Source organism: Hippocampus zosterae, chromosome 1 (genome assembly GCF_025434085.1).
Source record: "Hippocampus zosterae strain Florida chromosome 1, ASM2543408v3, whole genome shotgun sequence".
NCBI lineage: Eukaryota > Metazoa > Chordata > Actinopteri > Syngnathiformes > Syngnathidae > Hippocampus > Hippocampus zosterae.
In genome coordinates, this window is record NC_067451.1 from 7,837,230 (window position 1) to 7,860,393 (window position 23,164).

Genomic DNA, 23,164 nt, shown 5'->3' on the forward strand with positions numbered 1-23,164 from the left:
ATTTTACTTGACTTATTGTGAAATGGAATTTGTTCTGCCCAGATTACTTTATAAAATACATGATTTATGAAAATGTATAAATATTGTATGTAAATGACCCAGGGACGGCTCAAGGATTGTTTTTCTCTCTTTGGGGGAAAAAGGCTTTATAAATGTATTTTGGAACAGCAAGTGAAATGGTGGATGGGGCTAAACTGGGGCTACACAGATTTCTGGTGGGGTGAAAGCCAAACCTACCTGACCCAGGTGAATCGCTATCCCTGACATGATGATAAATCAATTCCAAATCCCATTTAACATGCTGTACTTCATGTAAACAAATGTATGCATGCAAATTATGCAAAGAAATGTGCAGACCAAGGCCTAGCCCAGGTTTAACTTTATTCAAAATGTACATTCAGTATGGCCACATAAACATGAATTACAAATTACGGTACTTTTTTTAACATGACGATAAAGTCCTTAATTTTTAATATTCATTCATTCATTTTCAGAACCGCTTAATCCTCACTAGGTTCGCGGGGGGGTGGGGGGGGGTACGTGCTGCAGCCTAACCCAGCTGTCTTCGGGCAGTAGGCGGGTGACACCCTGAATCGGCTGCCGGCCAATCGCAGCATTATTAATATGCCTTATTCAAATGTACAGTACAAATAATTTATCGAGTACAATATATTGGATACATATTGTACGTGTACTAAAGCATTTTTAATCTTCAATGAACGTGTCAAATTACAAAAAGCTATTGGTACACAGTCGAAAAGAAGAAAGGGGCGTTAATTTAATAACAGTGTATAGTTTTAAACGGCTTTGTTGTTTCTTGAATTTACTATGGTACTCATGTACTGTCTGGCTTTCAATTAGTCATCAAAAATTTGGAAGATGTTTTGGATGACTAAATTTTGTTTGGTGTATAGAATTTCGCAAGATTTTTTTTTAAGTATCGTTATAACAGAAACCAAAGTGTACATTTGTTTTAGTTAAGACTGAATTCAGAGTCGATATGATCAGTAATAAATCAGGACACATCTTTCCAGAATTTATAAAGCCAGAAGGAGAGGTCGAACTCGTGGCCCGCTTTGTCCCGAGCGACACGTCAACTTACGTCACTTCCGCACACGCGCAATCAGCCCACTCTGAGCTTCTGTCGAGCAACGGTCGCAGAAAGAAGGAAAAGCGAGTCTAACATTGTCACATCAAGCCAACCCTTGTCAAATATCACCGCGGCCGCAATCAGACGACGAGGAATGAACATTATATGATTAAACAGTGAGCGAGTGACGGCCACAGGAGAACGAAAACGACAATTCTGGTGCCTCGGCGACCGGACCAACGAGCCATTTTGCCCGAGTCGGAAGGAAGGAAGAAAAAAAAAACAGGAGTCAATTCGCCGACTGCAAAAAAATCCCGAGCGAGACCATGAATCCCGAATAGTAAGTTTGGACCCGTCGTTTTATGTTCCCCTTGTAAGCATTCACGTTCGTTGCTATGTGACCGTTGGCTCGTCAAACGTCACTCATGTTCGTGCTAATGGTAATGGTGTCAATGGCATGTTAACTTCCACGATCATTTGGTTTCGGCGTCATCGCTGGCCGACTTGGGCGTTTCATCCGGAAGTGTCAGACGACTGCCTCGCGAGGCTTTGACGCCAAGACAAGAACACTACGCAATACACACGGACGCACACACACAACATTCGAGGAATGTTTCCTCGCTTGTATTGAGCTAAAGTTGTTTCACATGTTTCACATCAACAGAAAAAAACAGTGTCATCAAAGGTGTTAACACTGACGTAGTGATGATCTCTTCTAAACCAATGTTGCCTGTGTGAGATTCGGACCTGTTCGGATCCAATTGTGCTCTATAAAGTGGACACACAGGTTCATTTGCCCTTCTGCCATCTAGTGGAAGACTTTGGAATTGGTCTGCCTGTCCCTACAATTCGCTGACATAGACCAAAAAAAAAATCGGGCCAAATGAGTAAACTAGGTTAATTTATTACCTTTTCACTAATGGTTTACTTGTCTGCCTAACAAACAAACCGGTGTCTCCAACAATACTTGAATTGTACATTAGCGAGCTCGAGCAAGGTGAACCAGCTTTAGACGGTTAGACGATACTGCAGGTGGCAGATGTTTGATGCCTGAGCAACCATCCTGAAATGTGACACAGACGCACGTGCACTTGTCACCGAATCCCTCCGTGCGTGTGGCATGCATGTGTGGCTCATTGACGGCCTTCTCTGGTTTCTTCACAATGAACAGCATTGCTAATCATTCACATGGTTGTTGATTTTTCATTTTCATTATTAGCCATAAATTTGAAATGCCTGCCGGTCATTGTCGTTACGCGCATCGCTAATGAGTTGTGTTTTGCTTATTCCAGTGACTATTTGTTCAAGCTGCTGCTGATCGGGGATTCCGGAGTTGGCAAATCCTGCCTGTTGCTCCGCTTCGCCGTGAGTGCCGTAACCTGCGTCTCCTCGCCCCGGGCAAAAGTAAACCGTGCTCGGCTTTCCTCTTACATCTTCCATTTGCCCCCTTTGCAGGATGACACATACACGGAGAGTTATATCAGCACCATCGGAGTGGACTTTAAGATCCGAACCATCGAACTGGACGGCAAGACCATCAAACTGCAGATTGTGAGCATGCATGCACGCACCCCTTCAACATCCACGAGCTGCCTAATTAGGTTGCTAATGCGGCTGCATCTCTTATCAGTGGGACACGGCGGGCCAGGAGAGGTTTCGCACCATCACCTCCAGCTACTACCGCGGCGCGCATGGCATCATCGTGGTGTACGACGTGACGGACCAGGTAGGCGAATGAGCAGCGAGGCTTTGATGGGCGCCCTCTGGTAGTCTTTGAAGTACAAACTTTGGAAGCGTGACTTTGCAGGAGTCCTACAGTAACGTCAAGCAGTGGCTCCAGGAAATCGACCGTTACGCCAGCGAAAATGTCAACAAGCTTTTGGTGGGCAACAAGTGTGACCTAACCACCAAGAAAGTGGTGGATTATACAACAGCCAAGGTGGGTGTCCGCAGCCATGCATGGCGCTCGTCTTCATCAGCTCGCTCATGTCCGCTCAAGTGTCGTCACGCTGCCAAAAAAAAAAAAAAAAAATTGGCTTGGATATCTCCCTCCTGGGCAGCCATGTTGGCAAAATCATTCCAGATGACACTGCATGCCTTTTGCAAGGTTCTCCTTCGATATTTCTTGTCTCGAATTTCCCCGTCTCGCACACATGACCGAAAAGAAGGTGGCGCTACCTTTCAACGTAGACTTGACGAGCGCGACCATTTTATTTAAAAACACAGTACTGTGCCGCGCTTGAAAGTGATTCATCGCCCCGCTTTTAATACCGAGTCGAAAACCCGTTGGGAATCTTGACGCTGATGCCGACTTTTCTCCTCTTCGGCAGGAATTTGCCGACTCTTTGTCTATCCCCTTCCTGGAGACCAGCGCCAAGAACGCCACCAACGTGGAACAGGCCTTCATGACCATGGCGGCGGAGATCAAGAAGCGCATGGGTCCCGGGGCCACGGCGGGCGGCGACAAGCCCAATTTGAAAATCGAGAGCACCCCCGTCCGGCAGTCGGGGGGAGGCTGCTGTTAAAGCGGCGCCCGCCCGCCCTCGCCCTCTTCAGTTTCCTTCAATTCTCTCCCCGCGCTTTCCTCTGTGTGCCTCCATCCGTGATCTTCGTCTCGCCATCGCAAAAGGACCGGCGGCCCGGAATGGGCGTCCATGTCGGTCCAGGTTCCAAGCGCACGGGAGACAATAGACGTTGCTAGCTCATCAATTGCTTTGGTAGAACATTTGGTTGTTGTTGTTTTATTTTTAACTCTCCCTCACACAGGTGGAGGTCAACTGGAATTTTTTTTTTCACTTTTCAACATCCACTTTTCTTTTAAGAGCGCCCTGGGCTTTGTTGTTTGTTTGCCACGGTTGTCCATGTTCTGCACACCTTTTGTGTTCAAAGCAATTTAATGATGACACCGCCCCCTTCCTCCTTTTTGTCCTGTCGCAATCCAGTCAAGCCCAAATCTGTTTAGCGACGTGGCTCCAACCATGTGGCCGTGCTTGTCGGGGCCTCTCTCTCCACACCGAGTGCATTCAAACGTTCGCACTGTTGTGCCTGCTTTACTGCACAATGTGAGAGAGAGGTAAGTCGCTCTCCAAAAGTAGATGGTGGCTTGATGACACCTGTTTGTATACTGGCACTAGATGAAAAGAGAGAAAAAAAAGCTGCCGGTAGTGGGCACCCACTTGGAGGCTGTGTTGATCTTGCATGTGCTATATAGAGTCCTTTGATTCCCCTTTTTCTTTTTCTTGGGCTTTGAGCCGTCGTGCCAGGTTCAGGAACAATGTCGCTGTAATCAAGACATCGGTGTCCAACTGAAACTGCTATTTTTTTTTTTAAACTCACTGTACTCTTGATGATGTTGGCTTATGATTAGGGACCGCACAAAGATGTGATTAGATAGCAAGCCCCGTTTTTCTTCCCCCCGGTGTTGGATGTCCAGTGCTGGACAGGGGCTCGATTTTCAGGTCCTCTGTCGTGTTTGGAATATGTGGACATTCCGGGACGGACTGGTCTTGGTTTTTCCAGACTGGATATGATCTCCCGACTTGTTTGCTCCATCCAGCCAGACTCCTCAGCATCCTCCCTTGGTCCATACGAGTAGAAAAGCAGGTGCAATGTAGTACCTTTTCATTGGCAGTTAGCATTTGGGAGGCAGTGGGGAAAGTGTGAATGTTGGGTTTTTTTGGGGAGGGGGCTGTTCCTTTTTTTTTTTTTTTTTTTTTAATGGAGCAGGATTGAGTCGAAATATTCCTGATCCATTTGGACTTGTGACACCGGTCTCACTCCAGCAGATGCAGGACATTTAGTGGATGTTGTGCTTTGATGACCGCTTGACTTGTTTCAACTTGCTCTTCTACTTTTTAACGTCTTCATTGATTGTTTACCGCGGGGTGCCGTGTCATGGCAAACTTTCATTCTGTCTTCGTGCACATGTCTTAATACAGGTGGAGTTCACGGCTTCTGTACACATCTTCATTGGGTTGTTTAAAAAAAAGAGAGAAGTACATGCGCGCACACACACAAACCTGTCAGTCACTTTTTTTTTTTTTTGCTTGTTCACTTTGGTGCCGTCTACTGCTGATTTTTGACATGATGTTTGTCTGTACATATTATAAATAACTATATAATAAAATGATAAAAAAGTTCAACAGTAAAAGCAGTCAAGTATTTTTGAGGGGTCTGATGTTGCCATGGCAACCCTGTGTTTATTTTCAATGTATTCTTTTATATTGGTGGACCAGATCGAACTTTCTTTTCCCCCCAATCTGACAAATTTAAATTTAAAGTAATTTTGTTTCAATTCCAAGGGCACGTGAGCATCATGCGTGTTGTCCATTTTGCGGGAGCCAATGACGCAGGACAATTGATGATGGCGTAACACCCACCCAGACAGACTTGGATGTAAAAACAAAGGTAGGGCCCAACATCTTATCATTCTTCAAATCGAAACAGAAGCCACATGTTCTGAATCGGAAGTAAAGGCAAAAGTATTCTTTAGAGTACCATGAGCATTCAGATTAATATTGCGTTTGAGGAATATTAATTAAGCCGCAAAAAAAGACCTTTTTATCCGTCTCTTTGAGTGGCCATTTTGCCACTCGCAATTGACTGAAAATGACATCACAGTTGCTCAGGACTCGGGTAACGACCTATCCCAGCTCATTGCGCTTGTGAGTTTGGTCATGTGACATCCACCAGCTGAGCCGTGATTGGTTGTTACATGCGCAACTATGATGTCATTTTCAGTCGACAGCAAGTGGCAAAATGGCTGCCAGGAGAGAGGTATAAAAATGCTTACGCTGCTTAATTCGTATTTCACAAACATGTGTAGACTAGTTGAGCCGCACTGAGCATATTGTAAAGATATGTTTTGACTTGACTTGCCCTTGAAAATGAGTTTGTGAAATAATACAGATGATTTTTTCCCCCGGCTTTATTTTCTCTTGTCCTGATAACTGGCTGCCACTGACCTTGAGTTATTTTTAGCATGATGGAGCTTGGAGAAGTGCTATGAAATCAGCATCTACCTCGCGATACTTGACATTGTCATCCAGTGACGCTGGCGACACACAAATCAGCGTAACGCTCATGTCACCACAATTTATTTACAAATTCTGCATAAACACACATGACGTGCCACGTGACGTCTCTGTCTGGCCTTCTGCTGACGCATGTTAAAAAGGAATTGTGGTGTTTTGGGGTAGGGGGGCCTGGAATGGATGAATTGTCTTTCCTTTCGTTTTAATGAGGAAAGGTGATTTGGGTTAGGAGCGTGGTAAGGGAGCAAAAGAAAGCGTTGCCAGGGCCCCACTGTGTGGTCTTCAGTCGACAGGGCCCTGGAAGATAAGTTTGATGTGGCCCCGCTCGCCTGTCAACCAGGTCCCGCAGAAGGGGCAGGCGGCGTGGAAGGCGTGCGTCCCGTGCGGCAGCGGGATCTGACTCCATCCCGCCGCCGTCTTTTGGGAGCAAACGTGACCGCAGGGACAGAAGGCGTGAGTGGGCGCTCCGGCGTCCAGATATAAGCCCCCCTCGCAACCCAGCCACAGCGGCACGTAGGGGCCCACCCGCCTGCACATGGGGCACTCCCTCTCGACGGTGGCGGCCGGGGCTGTGCCTCCTGGCCCGGCAGGGCTCTTCTCCTTGCGGTAGCCCCAGTTGTGGTAGCCGTGCACGTGGCCGCAGTTGACGTACACCCAAGGTTGCTTCTTGTCCACGATCTCGCGCTGCGCCAGGCTGGGGAAGGCCAGTGTGTTGAAGCCCACGGGGCATTGGGGCCGAGCGGCGTTCAGCTCCTGGCGCAGGGACTCCAGCTGCTTGAGGGTGGGCGTGCGGCGCAGGCCACCGGGAGTCCGCCACAGCAACGTGGCCCCGCATAGGTCGATCAGGGAGCCGTCCTGGAGGGTGTTGGACTCGTTGTCCACCTGCACCAGGGGAAAAGCGATTACAAATTGAAAGCCATTTGAGCGTTTCATCCATATCTTCTTAGTCCGCGCTAGTTTAGACAACTTGGGCATGCTAGAAGGACAACGATGTGTCACGAGTGGTATTGACGTGGACTTATGACCTGTTTCAAATCCCCCATCAAGAAAATGAATGTCTTGCAAATACAGTATGTCAAACCACAGAGTGTTGTTAACGACAAGTATATAAAATGAGGCTTAAAAATCTGGAAAAATGGAAGCCACTCTCTCGATGCTTTGTGTGTTTTGCTATCAATCCGTACCAACTTTCCCCTCTGCTGTGCCGATCGCGTCTCCCTCAGGGCGAAGACGTTGCCGCAGACGGAGATTTCCCTCCAGACGCCTGGAGCCGGCTCGGACACAAAGTCGCCGGCTGGGTGCAAGACCAGCACGCCGTTGGTGGTCAGGCCGTCCATCAGGCCATCCGATGTCCTCCACTTGGCGGCGCGCTCCTGTGGAGAGGAGGAATAGGAGGAGGAGATGGACGTCAAGGTGAGGAGAAAACATGGGGAGGCCCGGAGGGAGGATGGTGGAGGTGGATATCAGGTGGGTGTTGCTATATTTAGTCCTGTGCTGTAGTGACTCATGCCGAGAGGTTCACCCACGCCTAAGAATAAACTAATTCCAGAGAAAAAGTATGATGAAGACAAATGAGCTCTCACGCAACGCAAAACATTTTTCAGGGAAGCTGCAACGGACGGCTCAAAGTGATGTCATCGTTAGCGAGGAATTAAGAGGCATGGCTCGTCTGCGTGTATGCGACGGGCTTCTGATGAATGTTGCATGGGCTGAAGTCATGCTGACTTGAGAAAGCTATTCTTAGATCTGCGCCGCTCTCACGTGTCACCTTTTCTACAAATGGATGAGATCCCTCCCCCACACCCACCCTTTGTAACCTTCATGCTGCAGCTGTCCCCAAATCTAACGCATCTGCGATACCGACAATAGGGGCTTGCGATACAAAGTTAATCCGTTCTGTGATCTTGCTGGCAATGCAAAACATTCAAATCATCTTTCCCCATTGAAATGAGTGGAAAAGTGGTTAATTCATTCCAGCCTTCCACACTCTTGAGTGCCCCCCCCCCAAAAAAAAAACGCAAACGGGGATGTGAAAACAAAATTTAAATTCCATTTAAAAAACTATATTTCTTTTCCAAAATTTGAGACATAAATCTGCGAATTTGCAAATCCATGCGTGCCAAACTGCAAGTAGGCAGGGGGAGACTCAAATTTTTAAGTCGTAATATCACCACTCACTCACTCACCACCAGATGGCAGACAAAAGTCAGTTGCACTTACATTGGGTCTTATATTGCTCTAAACTACGTGAGTAGGCCGAATATTTTTCTGCAGATTTGAAATGATATGCATGACAAAAATTGTGCTAAATAATATGAAAATTTTGAGTCAGTTGTTTTTTGTGGGGAAAATTTTTGAACAAAATGAGTTGTTGCAATTAATACTGGTTTGCGGTTCAGCAGTTTTGTGTCAACCTTGAATTGTAATTTTTGTGCAAAAATTACACCATATGATTATTTGGTTGTTTGCTTCAACCCCTGTGTTGTTGAATTCGGATAGTGGATCTTCTATACAGTTTTGAGAAATGTATTATCTTATATATATATATTGCGCGTCGTCCCGCACGCGGTCTGTCCTTCCGTCTGTCCCTTTTCAAAACGTACCTACTTCACCGCGCCGCCACTGCGCGCCTCCACTGCGCGCCGCCACTGCGCCGCTCAGGCAGTGGCTCACTACGATCGCGCGGGCATCTTATCGAAAAAATGTTGTCTACCCACAAGCATTGCAATGAAATTGTTAGTTATTTAGTAGAGCTAAACATCTCTTTATTTTCGCGATAAGCAATGAAGATGAACAAAAAGTTGAACCAAGCAACAACACTTTTGTGGGCCGACGGCCCACCTTACCAGCCTTCCGCAGGAACTAGCTGATGAGCCGCACGGAGGGCGGCGAACCAGCTAGTACAGTATAATACACACACGTGGAAGCATTTCATGACTCCGGTTCAGTGACTCAGTAAGCTGCTGCAATATCAGTCATTTTTCTCAGATGGTCTACATGTGTTCAGCCACTGTTTGTGTTCAAATATCTGCTGCTCAAAGCACCAACGCTGCCACAGACCGTTAGCCAGTCTATGGCAATTTGCATTGTTTGTTAAACTGCAGCAAATTTTTGAAGCCTGTTTACTAATTCTACCTGCCAGTTTAACCTCAAATTTCTGCTTGCAAGTCAAAGTGGAAAATTGGCTGAGGCACAGCACGTATGTGGAAAAACGTGTCAGCACTTGATTTTTGCAGCATGTTGTCTTTTATATTTGCAAGCAGCCACTTGATTAGGTACACACGGGTCATCTTTCCCACAAAGCAGCTGGAAGCCATCAGTCTTATCAATCACACTCTTGTCAAGCATCATGAGTCGCAATCACTCGGGTTGTGCATGTGTAGGCGGCCATAAGAAAGCCTCACTCACCCCCAGGAAAATGTTTTTCGAGGAGTCAAAGCCGGCGGCGTATATGCGGGCCGTGTAAGGGGCGTTGCGCTCGCACATGATGCGGCAGGCGTAACGGGAGATGGTGCTCTGCGCCGACTGACCTCCGCTGCCCTCCCCACTGGCGCAGCCCCCGCCTGCGCCGGATGTGTCCGTCACCACAAAGTCGATCATGCTCTCTGTGGAGCGACCGATCTGTGGGGGAGACAAATGCAACAAGTCAAGCACTCCCACGATGCTTTTGTTGTGTTCCACTCACCTGAAACATGTCCGTGTTTGTGTCATGCGTGTACTCCACAATGACGGAGTGGCTGCGAGAGAGTGTGTATGAGATGCTGTGCTGGCTTTTGTTGCTGAGTGCCTGCCAAGGGAAACAAGATGATTTTGTCTAGGGTCAGTGTTCCCCAATATTTAGTGAGCCTAAATCCTAACCCTTTGTGAAAATGAAATGCTTTGGAATCACTGCTACGGGTCATACACACATGCAGACAACATATTGTGTTTGTCACCTTGGACACAAGAGGTGTTGAGATGTTGTGGATGACGTCAGGTTTAACCCCGTTGGCTTTTGGTCTCTTATATAGGGCCAGGCGACTCCTCCTGCGACCCTTGTCTCCACAGGCCAGCGAGCCATTGTGCCTGAAAAGGATGGCACCAGCACCATCAGGTCCCACAACCCACCTAATTGTTTTTTCGTCTTCAGAAATTCAATCGTGTGGCCCTTCTAAATTCATTTTAGCTTTTTTTTTCTGACTGGATGATAGCTGCAAAAAGAGGTGTGGCACACTCAGACATATGTCACGTCAAACAAATCTTTCACACTTCCATGCGTACTTACTTGGTTACATCAAAATGGAACTTGAATTGGAATTTGTTTTGATTTAAACAAATAGCTCTGACCAGCGGGGTTCTCCAGGGGTCAATGCTGGAGCCCCTATTGTTCAGTCTGTATGATGCAATGCAAGTTGTAATTACATTTCTGTGGCTAAACTCAGACAAAGCTGAAATCATTGTCTTTGTCTCGCTTATTTGGATGACATTTAATTCAACAGGGCTTTGAACAAGCTAACCTCATCAGCACCGTGTAACCTAATCAGTGATAAACGTCACTAATGTAATCACGGAGGCACTTGCAGAGGCCTCCAAGAGCAAAAATGTCATCAAATGTCTCACCCTAAGACGATGAGCTCGCCGTACGTGATAGGCTCCCGGTCATCGGGAAAGACTCCGTCCGGAAGCCGAGAGCTGGAGCCCAAGGGAGGCAAGGGCTGGCTCTTGTAGGATGGGCGCAGCTCCAGAGATGGGGGGGGACACAGCGCCTCGGAGCTACCCTCCAAAACCATGCCCACTGGCCACTACTGGGAACTGCTGCTGGGGAGGAGAGGCACACAGTTGGTTCCAAAAGCACAGTAGCGTCTAATCCAGGTGTCACCAACATTTTTGAGGGTGAGAGCAACTTCATGTGTACCGATTGTGTGAAGGGCTACCAAATTGATACACGTCTGAAATAACATATTTGTCCAAAATACCTTCAATAATATGAGGATGTGTTATTTTTAATACTTGATGATTTAAATTGTCAGACTTTGATCGTGTTTCGAAATGTCTCACAGTACTGCCAATGTCTGCATTTTTAAATCATAATTTCTACTAGCAAATCACAATGTCCAGGCACTGGCGGGCTACTCAAGTGGTCTTCACGGGCTACCTGGTGCCCGCGGGCACCATGTTGGTGACCACTGGTCTAATCTCTCGTGCAGCTGCTCGACCAAATCCACTGTATCCACATCGTGAAAGTTACAGCCAACCCTTCACCCCTTCAAGCCTTCACCCCAAAGCATGACACAGCCAGATACATACGACAGATATCCTAACTGTCAGCAGATTAGAAAATCGTGACCATGAACAGTGACAAAACTTCAAACACAGCTATGGATGACCTCTCATTATTAGGTGTGATTGGAAGAGGAAGAGCGGAGAAGATCTTCACCATCAGATGACGGATTTCAGGCAGCCGGAGGCCATTTCATTAGCCTGCCTGGATATTGAGTGGCGCGGGCCAGACGAGAAGCCCGGATAAAAACGCATCCAAACCTTCCTTCGTGGAGCTGACATGCTGTTATTTCCACAATGGTTCTACAAATGCCATCTGCTCTTGGGAAAAGAGGAGGAGGAGGAGGAGGAGTGAGGATGAAGGGGGCTGAGAGGTGATGCTCGTCTCCCCACAAAAACACTGGAGAGGGAGAAGCGTGGAGGAAGACGAGGATGGAGGTTGGCCTTCCAGGGAGTGGGCTATCTTCGTGTGAGCATGCGTACGGCGGCAACAGCATGGCAGGCAGGGTGATGGATTGCCAAGCTTTTTCTAATCAAGCCACACTTGCGTCTCGGGGGCGGGAAGTGGAGGACAAAATAGAGAAGACAAAGGAAGAGGAAACCATCGTTGGCGCTCTTTCGTCAAAGCCATCCCAAACATAAAGAACGGCCATGGAAATACACTCTGCGGCCTTGCGATCAACCGACATGACGTAATTGAATCTATTTCTTGTCCTGACCTTGAATGGAATTACAAAACGCGTTTGCGTTTAATAACATCAAGCGTGCGTGCGTGTCCGTTCCACATTATGTAAGATGAAGAGTGCTACGCACCTCCCACACAATTTTCGCTTCTCTGTAACGCTCCAACTTTCAAGTACTGGACTCTTGCTTCATTTGAATACCAGGCTCTGTTGCCGCTAGACGACAGCATCCACATACAACAACAACATCTTGAGGTTGTACTAATGGACCTCGAGTGGTACTAAAAGCGGAAAAGTGCGCTGAATTGTGAGGACAAAGGGTGTAAGCATCTGGACATTTCAGCAATAAATGCTCCGGTGCACATTCATCAATGATGTCATTGATCGTAATCAATTTCTTGCCTTCCGTGTGTCACCTGGTCAGCCTCACACATGAGTCAGCATTTCTCGTGCCACAGGGTAGCAGAATCAAAAGGCGGCGGGCCTGAGAAATGTAAACGGCGTTTGAAAACGAGCGCTTCCTTGTTCAGGTCCTGCATGATGAAACAGGAAAAGGACATGCGAGACTCCATTTTGGCTCGAACCTCTGTCAAAGTAAAAGCACCTGCTGATTCCTTGTGTTGAACTTTCAGGCCCAAGATCATGGTAACATGCAAAGGTTCGCCACAATGAGAAGTCCTTGAACCCTTTTTTGCGTCAGAAGCATCCCAGGTATTGCCAGGATCGTCGTTAGGGACTATAAAGTGCCTTCTCCTTCATTTTCAGGCAACTCTGCATGAATGTTGACAAAAGGCAGGACTGACATTTTTTGGTGTGGTTTTTTTTTTTTTTTTTGGTTGGACTTGCAAGCGCAAACTGGAATTACAAACGCTTCACAGTGGCAGTGAACTTCAATTCAACAACAAGCTGCACAAATTGATCCAAAAAGAGCCTTGTAACTGTTTCATGACGCTTCCGGCTGAAGTTTACACTAAAGCTAAAAAAAAAAGAGAGACTTACACGCAAACTATGTTGACTTAAAAACGCTTTCCGCAATGTGAGCACACATGTGACGGGTGATACAGACACAATCATGATGCACAAACTGTTCAATTCTATTTAAATGTCATTATGCTGTTTTTATGAAGTAGAGGGTGCTGTTTTTCCTCATTGAATTTTTTTTCAAGCTGGTACATTTGTTTTCGTTTGCGAAGGATGATTTGAGATACAAGTGTTTTGAGTTGCGAGTGTGGCGACAGCACCAAAAACGAGTCAGGTCAGGTGTGTGATACTCGGCAACAGAGCAGTAGCATCAGCCGTTTTGAACACATTTGATCCTCACGACCCAGCCCTCAATCTATTCTCCTCATCATCGCATTGATGCTGATGACGAGGATGATAATGATGATGACGGGGAGGGGGAGAAGGATGGAGTCACCTGATCAATAGGCCATAAACGCCTGTGAAGACAGCAAGGGCGCCCAATGAGCTTTTTGCCATCACAAGTGTTCGGCATCTGCCTTAACAAGTACAGAGGCTGCCTTTGTTTTTGTACGCGCTACCACGCACGCGCACACGGGGGATTCCGTTTCCAGAAAACATCAGCACACACGCGGGCACGTACGTACACCCACCCTAAAGAGCGGCCGGATGCGACAAGACATGAATCCGAAATGAATGTCGGGTACATATGGAACAGATGACAGGCCGACAATGAGCTGCCATTTGCTTTCACGGACGCCCTGAGCTGAGCGGCACACAGAAACACAAAAACAAACATGTCATCCGACTCACGCACTGAGTGATCTTTTCCAACGGGGGTCGCAAACCGCTTTAGAATTCCTCCTTGTGCATTGGGGGGTCCTGACAGTCCACGTCAGTCCCGCCTAAAGGAAAGAAGGGACGTGAGGATCAAGAGGAGTCTCTCTCTTTCTCGCTCTCTCACACTCATCACGCACACACACACACACACACACACGCGCTGAAATGGAGAGATTGGCGTTGCGTTCAAAGACGCCAGTAAATTCCCCTTTACAAGTACGCGGCCAAAAGCTTATTCATCTTCATGTTAAACTTTGTCATGGGCAACTCACAACACCTAGTGGGCCCTGGAATAAACGCCAAAATCTAGGAGGTTTTCTGGTTCGCACCCCCTCGCCCCCCACCTGACCCACAAGCAATGGTCGTCCTGGATTATTTGCGTGACGCGTCGTTTTTGTTGTTGTTGTTTTTTTTTGCACTTTATTCAGTTCCTTGGAAGGCTACATTACATTATTGTTATTATTATTATTATTATTATTTTGCCTTGTTTTGTTATGTTTCTGCAGTCACGTCGGAATTGTAAATATGAAACTTCTCATTTGCCGTACCTGGTTAAATTAGGTTAAATAAACAAATAAAACCTTCCTGTATTTTATTTATTTGTCATTCTTTTTCAGCACGGTATAGCATTGCTTGCCTCGAAATGTTCCCTGTTTTTTGGGAGTGACATGATACCAAACTGTTCCTTGTCATCCTTGTCACAGTTGTACATGATATATGATTTGGTTTCATCTCCATTTTTGACATGGACTGTCCTTGTTCCGGTAAATGTGCTGTGTATACATGGCCAGCAGGGGGCGCTGTTGTCAATGAGCCAAAGAGGAAGAAGACCGGTGACGTGATCATCCAGCGCCTGACGAGGTTGCCGTTTAGCTAGCGATGTTAAGTGATGTGTCGAAAAGCTCGTATACGCACTTTGCGTGTCGTCTCTGTTATTTAGTTTTCTTGCCTTGATATATCCGATTCAGATCCACAAACGAAAGAGACCTGTGTCGATTTGGGGAAGATGTACTGTTAAGATTGAAATGAAAAAATCTGATACATGACACATTGGGGGCGGTGGGGAGTCGGCATTGACCAGCAGTATGAACATAGCCTTCGTGTCGGTGTTGTCGTGTCTGCTCCTCGCTTGCTCTTACGTTGGGAGTTTGTACGTGTGGAGGAGTGAACTGCCCAGGTAAGTCGCTCGATTGCTTAAAATGTGTTCACTTGTCTAATTAAGGAGCCCAAGGTCAATCATTCTACTTGTACTTGAAGAACATAAAAGTGGACAGACTATGATTTATAGGGGGCAACGACTCCAAATGATGTACCCTCAAAGCACACAAACACGAAGGGGAGAAGGAAGTACTTGTCCAAATGATGGCGTGTCATTTTATGATGTTTTAAGTCTGATTTTCTGCTATGTCACATCAATTTAGCCTGCATAAAATAAAGTGTATGGACCACAGTTCTCAATTATTTCAACCATCTTCGCCGTGTTACTATGTCCTTTACTTGTGTAACACTTGATTCACTTTTTCTGGGGATCGATAATGTAACCTATTTTTTGGGTGCTTCATTGTCAGGGATCATCCGGCTGTCATCAAACGGCGATTCACCAGCGTGTTAATCGTCTCAGGCCTGTCACCTCTTTTTGTGTGGGCATGGAGGGAATTCACAGGCATCAAGGTGAGTGTTTCTAAGCTGGTGAGTGATTATTGCTCGGCCGGGTCCCTTCACTTTGTGTGTGTCTCAGATGGTGCCATCACTCCTGGCGATAATGGGGATCCGCTTTGAAGGCTTAGTACCTGCCGTCGTCCTTCCTCTTCTGCTTACCATGGTAAGACAGCACAAGTTGAACCACCACAGTGTCCAATCATATCCTTTATTGATCCCCCAAGGAGAAAATCAGGGGTGACAGAAGTTAAAATGAGATAAAGATATTCTTTAGTTGTTAGATTCAAGTCTGCATCCTTGAATCTAATGACAGTCCGGCTGCTTTATGCACTGTAGGTCCTGTTTCTTGGCCCCCTAACACAGTTGGCTATGGACTGTCCCTGGAGTTTCATGGATGGCCTCCGGGTGGCCTTTGGTGAGTTGGCTCATATTTTACACTTATTTTTATGCTTTTTGCGCTGAGAATTGACATGTTGAGTTTGGACGATCCCCTCTTGCAGACCCGTGCTTCTGGGTCATGTGTTTCAGCGACATGCGGTGGTTGAGGAACCAGGTGGTGGCGCCGTTAACCGAGGAGCTGGTGTTCAGGGCCTGCATGCTGCCAATGTTGGTGCCCTGCGTGGGCCCAGCTGTTGCCATCTTCACATGCCCGCTCTTTTTTGGAGTGGGTGAGTTAATGCAAGCGGACGGATGTGGAGTTCTCTCCAGTTTGAGTTGACGTGTTGTTGTCTTGCAGCTCATTTCCACCACGTGATTGAGCTGCTACGTTTCCGGCAAGGGACGCTGTCAGGAATCTTCCTCTCGGCAGGTGAGCGTTTGCCGCATTCTCTGCGTGTCCTTCTCCATTCTTGGACAGGTGATGATGCTAACAGGAACGTCTTTGTCTCATCCATCCACAGTGTTCCAGTTCTCCTACACAGCCGTGTTCGGGGCCTATACAGCGTTCATCTTGATGAGAACGGGTAGGAAACTTTTTGTTTTGGCACCCCCACGCACAGCTCAGAGCACACCGCAGTGCACAGTCCAAAAGAAAAATGAGTATGTGATTAAAATGACAGCGCCAATGAGGCTACACTAGCTTTTCCGCCATTGCCATGGCTACTCTATATGTGTCAGTCAGCAAATGTATTTTATGGGCAATAACAAGTAAAAAATACATTTTCACTTCCCCTGCAAACCTTGGCAAAGGTACTCCAGTGCCGGAAATGCCATCTAGCATGTTTTGACTGTGGGCTTGTCCCGTCAGGGGTCGCCACAGTGAATCACGTGTTGTTTAAACAAACGTCTCAGCAGGACACTGACAAGACGTTTGATGGTGACAGTCTGATCTTTTACTGAACACGGAGCCCATTTATACATGCTCGGCAATATATCTGGACCCCCGCTCTCATTCTTGGAACTGTGTGGACAATCAAAACAATGAGACAATATATCCCCTTAAAAGGAAGCTCACCGAGTCAACTTGGTTTTGTACGGTTGCAGTGCGGGGCGAAATGACCGTAACTCTGTGGTGCGGGTTCACCTTAGTTCGTTCCACCAATGACCACGAGCCAAAGTAATATATAATATTTCTCCGCTCTCCCAATGTGAGCACATAATGATGATGATTGGGTCTGGATACATTTCGAGAATCATTGATAGAATGTCTTTGGCACCGTTTTTTTGCACCAGATTGCCCACCCTGACGCAACTTTTATTTCGAAATTCTGGCTTGCAACCCGCAGGCCCCAGAATTCAGTTGGCTTGGTATTTGGGCACTGGCCACGAGTCAAAATCGCATCTGATGCATGAAAAGCAGTAGCGTGTAAGTGCCAGTTAGCAAGTAGCAGAAGTCCCCAAAAGTGTTGCGTCAGACCTGTAGGAGGAGCCTGAAAGTACTTTTCTTCATCCTCATAACAAGGATGCGTGTGATAGTTGGGAGTTCACATTGCGCCTTGTGCGTCCTTGGTCTCCTGTGTTTGCAGGTCACCTGGTGGGTCCGGTACTGTGCCACTCCTTCTGTAACTACATGGGTTTCCCCGCCATCAGTGCGGCCCTGGAGCACCCCCACCGTCACGCTGTCCTTTCCTCTTACCTGCTCGGGGTCCTCCTCTTCTTCTTTTTTCTCTTCCCCTTGACTGACCCCTCTTTCTACGTCCCCCCCACTCCGCTGTGCACCTTGGCCTTTTTCTCCAGTGCCCTCTGCCTTCCCTCTTCTTGATCCTTGCCACTCTCTCTCTCTCTCTCTCTCTCTCTCTCTCTCTCTCTTTCTCTGTCTGCCCTTCACCTTGGTCCACAGAGGTCGAGGATTAAGATGATACAGAGCTCAGGTCCGCTCCCCTTAAAGACAGCACGTGCTGTGTTTACTTTACACGAGTCTGGAGTGTTTCGGAGGCAAACCTGGACTTCCTCCATCGGCGTCAGGCACGAATCCATTTGAGCGTCGGGGAGGCTCCAGCAGGCAAATGAATCACCGTAAAGTTTGCTTTGCAACGGCAACAGAAAGAGACGATAAGTCTAGTGTTGTGTGTCGACGCCAGATGATGATTGTATTTTTTTTTTTTCAAGACTCGCTCGGAGGGAGCGCTGACGTTCCTCAAGTCACTCAAACAAGTGAGATAGATGCGGCCTTCTGTGCTTTCAGGGTAGGCAAGCGTTTTATATTGTGATTGTGACCACTACTTTGTTTACTTAATAATCCCCAATAGGGAATATCAGCGGTGCTTTTGGCAGTAAGAACTTAAAAAAAAAAAAAAAAAAGCTATACACTCTATAAGCTAAACTGGAACTGTGAAGACAAAGTTGGCTGCTTGAGCAATAGAGATTCATATGGATGTTTTTTTTTTGTTTGTTTTTTTTAAAGGGAGAGGTGGTCAGTGTTTGTTGTCGGTTGCTTTGTGTGAGGCCGACACTAGAAGGCATCAGAGAGCCTCAGGTTTTTGTCTTGCCTGCAATGGTGCCAGGACGTAGTGAGGAAAGTGCCGAACGTGGGCCATTACTCAGAAACGCTATTCATCAAGAGCTGTGTCACCGTTCCTGGCTGATTGATGGTACAGTTACAAGAGGCGCCTCCATGCCAAGATAAACATTTGCTGCAAATAAATTCAGTTAGTTCCAACCCAATAAAAAGTGGCACCTGTCCCTGACATCATTATGTGTTATAGCACCTCCTAAAGCGCCGTTCTTTTGAGTCTCACTTTGTCCTTGGCACTCTTTGACTTGTACATGACTGTCACCGACCACTTTTGTATAAATGATCAGGTAGGGTGGGTGGGGTTGGGGGGTGGGGGGCAAAGACACTGAAATCTGACTTGGCTTGCTTTGGGTTTGAGATGCAAAGTGTGTGTAATGATATTCAGAGGAATCTATTTTTGCAAAGCTTGAGCAGCTCTGTTACTTTCCTCGAGGAGAAGGAAGAATTCCAAATGTGCTAATCGACATTGAGCGCAGCGCAGCGCTGTTTTGTTTTTGTTTTCTTCCTATTTTGTGAGTGCAGAGAATGCGAATGGATATCGAGAGCCTGTATATTTCAAGTAGTTTTACAAGTACACTCTTTGACACAAACCATGGCTGTTTAAAAAAAAAAAAAGTCAGTTTGTAAATAAATTTTATAATACGTCTCTTCATGATTGTGATTGTTTTCCTGCCTAGCTTTGGCATCTCTAGACAGTCTGACAGTTAGCGTCGGCTCTGATGCTGGTTGTCAGTCATTGCGACAGACGACTTTGATTGGGTACTTTTAAAGTTGTATGTAACCTCTGCGACAAGGTGGGAGAACACATTGGGACGCTCGGACATCAAGAAGGATTTCAAAGTAGTTTTAACTATAAATTCAATGGCTACCGTTCGCCAAACTATCAAAAAATGTCTCCGGATGTGTGCACTGCTCTTTTTTTTTTTTTTTTTTTTTTTAAATCGAATGACAATGAGGCAAGTTTGAAGTTTGGCGCTACTGTGATGTGTCCAGGCTGGTTTATGATCCAGGTTCACTCAGGTGACGCCCGCTGCAATTTTCCTTGACACAAAGCCGTTTGCCAGGACGTAATTAAGCTGTGCAACCACCTTATGTTTGGCGATGTGTGAAATTGTCTCATGTAAAACGTGCTTCGGCATACTCTACCTTACCCTGGTTCAATAACGGAGACATTGGACATATTTCAGCCTGGGCGTTCACGAAACGCATTGTCAAAGGGAAATTTCTCTGAAGGTCATATCATGTGTCACCCCACCCCCCCAGCCCCCAACACTGAAAAAAAAGTAATGAAAGCCTGCACCCGTGCCGTCCTCCCCGCCGCGCACAACGCACAAACGCGTCACTCTCGTCGGGAACATCGGACGAGGGCACCCACTTGCGTATTTTATTTGGTTAACCTCAGTCTCTCCCGTTAGCTCGCTTCGTTCTCGGCGAAGCACAAATACACACACGCAAGGCCGATCTCGCGTGTTCCCAAAGCTGGTTAGTTATTTCGTGTCGAGTGAGGCCTGAGCGACGGTTGCGTCATTGTTGTTGGATGGTTCTCAAAACTCTTGAGATGTAAAAGAAAGGAAAAAAAAACTGAAATAATCTGACAAGAGGAATGTGCCCGTCCATGTTTTTGCTCTAGGTCACATTTTGCTCGTCCGTGTGTAGCTTTGGGTCATGTGCGATGGAGCCGATCGCTCTTCTCCTGCTGCAGATGGACGACTCCAAAGCAATCAATCAAACGTGGAATGTGGGGACCTTGCGATTGCCTAGTGCGTCGCTCAACTGATAGCAAATGAGATCAAACAAACATCTCATGTGTGTTTTACATCTCCTCAAGGCTTTATTGCTCCATTGAGTGGAAGACTTCAGATATTCTCACGATTGTTGGTGGTGCCGAAAATGAGGCATAGCACCACCTGCTGCTTTGAGCTAAAAAGCCTGCAAATTTTCAGTTTTTTTGACCCATTGGTGGTTTTCTGGTACACACCCTGAAAATGGCTGTGCAGCTGACCTGAGGTGTCAACGCTGAGCTCCAGTTTGAGAAATGTTGGGACAGCCTGAGATTTCCCCACCCCTCCACCCCCCTCGTGCGCTCTGTCGCGTCCAAACGAGAACCTTTACAGACAGCCAGATAGTAGCAGAGGCCCATACGGCACATAATGTTCCTCCTCCACATGCGCATCTTATGAGATGACTTTCCAATCCCGGTGTAAAGCGACTTCAGCTTGTCCTGAGGGTGAACGTTTTAAATCCCCGAGTAGCTTTATTTTAGCTAAACACTTTTACGGCAGCCTCATCTGGAATAAAAGGTTTGCGGGAGATGTTTGCCAACGACCCATCGGTGATGCGATGGGGTAAAAAATATAATTGACTCGAGTGGCAGTTTGGCTTTCGGCGCGCAGACAGACGGAGGCTGCGGCGTCGCAGTCTGCGTGCGTTTTTATTTGTTTTTATCACGCACGGACGCTCGCTAGAATTCCCGGCGGTGTTTAATGAACCACATGGGCGCCCACCTGCCGTGGCTGATCCGGCAGCTCGGAGCGCACGCCGTGCGTGACACATTGCATAGCGACGGGAGCAGAGAGCACGATGGCCGACCGTGAATCCGTCCACTCGTGTGGCCACTTGTGTCTTGTATCGGAAAGCGTGTCGTGATGAGTGTCTGCCGTCATGGAATTTTGTGATCCTCGAGTGCAGCTTGTTGTCAGTAAACAGGAGCGTTGGTGCATGTTTCGAGAGGAGTCCACTTTGGCATCCTCCATTTGTTCCTCTCATATGAAAATCTTCACCCTCAATTCACATTCTCGCTGGGAGCTTGCCGACCCCTTGGACTCGTTTGTGCTCTTGTGGCGTTATCCTGAAAAAATCTTGTGTATTTTTAAACTGTCCAGTTCCAAAAATCTGGACAATTGAAGCCACAAGGCTGCACGCATTGGGAAAGTTTTCCTCTTAACTCATTCACTCCCAAAGACGTTTTTAAACGTCTTTTCAGACTTGGTCCAGAATTGGCTGGTACTGAATGAGTTAAAAAGAAGTAACCAATGTAGATGCAGCTGCAGGTCACAATGAGATATATCTGTCAGGAATGCCCGCCCCACGTCAGCAATGTTGATGTCGAAAAGATGGGAAATCTGGGGTGGGGGGCGTGGAATCAACACAATACAAATTGGTTGTGGATTTTATTACGTGAGGGCATAAAAATTCTCGGGTGATGGGCTGCGAACTTGCATTTGGGCGCTGTTGTTGCTGGTATTTTTAGGGCCTTGGGGACCCAAGTTGACCGGAACCAGAACGGATGTGTGCGTGTGGGGGGGGGGGGGGGCTGTTCTTGCTGCTGCTGCTATAAATACAGCGGTGCTGAGAAAAGACAGCAACCCCCTCAGACATGCAAATACAGACATATATGGCACTAGAATACCACACTGCAGACCCCCACTCCCCCACTCTGCTTGACCTCCACTTCCTGTTGTGTGATGGGGAAAGGCCCATTCAGAGCGTGAGACGGTTTTTTTTGGGGGAGGTGGGGGCAATCAGCCTTGGCCCACTGGTATTTAAAGTACTCGGACTCCTCATGTAAGTCAAGTTTAAGAAAAATGAGCTGATGCGTGCCAAAAGGCTTTTCGGGTGTCACTGAGGTCGGTTCCCAAGACCAGCGTTTCTCATTCATCCAGCCCTTGACTTGCGCAGTGGTCACTCAGCCGTCATCACAGCTCATCTTCCACCATCTCGGCATGCAAACAAATACATTTTCCCAGAAAGCGTCCGCAGGGAAATTGCCGGGGAGCCGAACCCGGCCTACACCCACCCCCACCCCACTCCTCGCCGGACGGTTTGATGTTGGCCTAACAGAGTGATTTTCCCTGTGGGCTTTATCACGATAAACATTTCCCAGAGTTCTCCCACAGTCGAGCTGGCGTCCTCCCACACTGCTGCTCCACCTGCAGGTTTTCGTTTTGCTCAGCGTTTACCTTGCATGGATGCTCAGCGCCCTCGTATGCTTAATAAGGCGCGTTACGTGTTACGAGCCGCTAACGGGGCCCATTGTCTTCCGCAACGCATGACCACGATATCAATGACAACATTAATCGAGCCAACGTTGCCATGGCTACACCAAAACCCTGCTCCCGTGAGTCTCTGTGATCAAGTCTCACCTTCAAGCTTGTAGATTGTTCTCAAGCGTATTTGTAGTCAGGAGGAGCAACGAATGACTCCTTTGACATCCTTTACTGTGAATTGGTGGTTATCGACTCAAATGACCAAATCGGATTCTTTGTGTGGCTCGTATACCAAGGTTGTCTGAAGGACAACGTTAGCTGGCAAACTTGGAGCCGTCTGACACGCCAAGTGTATCGTCGCAGTCATGAGCGACATTCGTTCAGCAGCTGATGGGGACGACGCGCCGTACGTCCTATAAGCCAGCGGTCCTCAAACTTTTTCTGCCCCACGGACCGTTTTAATGTCTGACAATATTTTCAGAGACCGGCTTTTAAGATGTGACAGTAAATACAATAAAATAATATGATATGACCTGCATGAAAACTGGTATGGTCATAACATAATAATAAACACGAATCATGACACAGGAACGTCCACCTGGCTGCAACACTCTCTGGTCGCTACGGTAATGTTTAAACGTACCTTCAAAATAAGATAGGCCGCAAATACAAAGTGCATGAAAAGTACGACTCACCATTGC

At 47.1% G+C, this 23,164-nt stretch overlaps 3 protein-coding genes across 9 annotated transcripts; 2 read left to right on the forward strand and 1 right to left on the reverse strand.

Annotated features, from left to right (window-relative positions):
* Positions 1-1,105: 1,105 nt before the first annotated feature.
* Positions 1,106-5,085, forward strand: rab1ba (zRAB1B, member RAS oncogene family a). Its single transcript, XM_052078242.1, has 6 exons — positions 1,106-1,430; positions 2,383-2,455; positions 2,546-2,641; positions 2,721-2,816; positions 2,898-3,029; positions 3,421-5,085. The coding sequence occupies exons 1-6, from the start codon at positions 1,417-1,419 to the stop codon at positions 3,613-3,615; spliced, it is 606 nt and encodes a 201-aa protein (XP_051934202.1). The 5' UTR covers positions 1,106-1,416; the 3' UTR covers positions 3,616-5,085.
* A 1,079-nt stretch (positions 5,086-6,164) lies between these two features.
* On the reverse strand, positions 6,165-14,013 carry peli3 (pellino E3 ubiquitin protein ligase family member 3). 7 transcript variants are annotated; one of them, XM_052078209.1, is made up of 9 exons: positions 13,843-14,013; positions 13,483-13,504; positions 12,468-12,598; positions 10,723-10,917; positions 10,059-10,188; positions 9,809-9,910; positions 9,532-9,744; positions 7,308-7,496; positions 6,165-7,005 (listed from the first exon to the last, which is right to left on the reverse strand). In XM_052078209.1, the coding sequence occupies exons 4-9, from the start codon at positions 10,890-10,892 to the stop codon at positions 6,406-6,408; spliced, it is 1,404 nt and encodes a 467-aa protein (XP_051934169.1). In that variant the 5' UTR covers positions 10,893-10,917; positions 12,468-12,598; positions 13,483-13,504; positions 13,843-14,013; the 3' UTR covers positions 6,165-6,405. The 7 variants fall into 7 exon arrangements, with proteins under 7 accessions (XP_051934169.1, XP_051934161.1, XP_051934151.1 ...); XM_052078201.1 differs by having other exon boundaries at positions 12,468-12,549; positions 12,670-13,504; XM_052078191.1 differs by having other exon boundaries at positions 12,670-13,504.
* A 672-nt stretch (positions 14,014-14,685) lies between these two features.
* Positions 14,686-19,127, forward strand: rce1a (Ras converting CAAX endopeptidase 1a). Its single transcript, XM_052078239.1, has 8 exons — positions 14,686-15,042; positions 15,434-15,536; positions 15,604-15,687; positions 15,861-15,939; positions 16,025-16,192; positions 16,261-16,332; positions 16,424-16,486; positions 17,489-19,127. Exons 1-8 carry the CDS (start codon positions 14,951-14,953, stop codon positions 17,722-17,724), a joined length of 897 nt encoding a protein of 298 aa, XP_051934199.1. The 5' UTR covers positions 14,686-14,950; the 3' UTR covers positions 17,725-19,127.
* Positions 19,128-23,164: the final 4,037 nt, after the last annotated feature.

Excerpts from the sequence above, each read along its gene's own strand:
- rab1ba (XM_052078242.1), top strand. Across the intron at positions 2,642-2,720 it reads AGACCATCAAACTGCAGATT|TGGGACACGGCGGGCCAGGA; the intron begins GTGAGCATGCAT and ends ATCTCTTATCAG. Across the intron at positions 2,817-2,897 it reads TGTACGACGTGACGGACCAG|GAGTCCTACAGTAACGTCAA; the intron begins GTAGGCGAATGA and ends GTGACTTTGCAG.
- peli3 (XM_052078227.1), bottom strand. The coding sequence starts at position 10,892 with ATGGTTTTGGAGGGTAGCTCCGAGGCGCTGTGTCCCCCCCCATCTCTG. Across the intron at positions 9,745-9,808 it reads CAAACACGGACATGTTTCAG|ATCGGTCGCTCCACAGAGAG; the intron begins GTGAGTGGAACA and ends TCTCCCCCACAG. Across the intron at positions 7,497-9,531 it reads CGAAAAACATTTTCCTGGGG|GAGCGCGCCGCCAAGTGGAG; the intron begins GTGAGTGAGGCT and ends TCCTCTCCACAG.
- rce1a (XM_052078239.1), top strand. The coding sequence starts at position 14,951 with ATGAACATAGCCTTCGTGTCGGTGTTGTCGTGTCTGCTCCTCGCTTGC. Across the intron at positions 16,193-16,260 it reads CCCGCTCTTTTTTGGAGTGG|CTCATTTCCACCACGTGATT; the intron begins GTGAGTTAATGC and ends GTTGTCTTGCAG. Across the intron at positions 16,487-17,488 it reads GTTCATCTTGATGAGAACGG|GTCACCTGGTGGGTCCGGTA; the intron begins GTAGGAAACTTT and ends CTGTGTTTGCAG.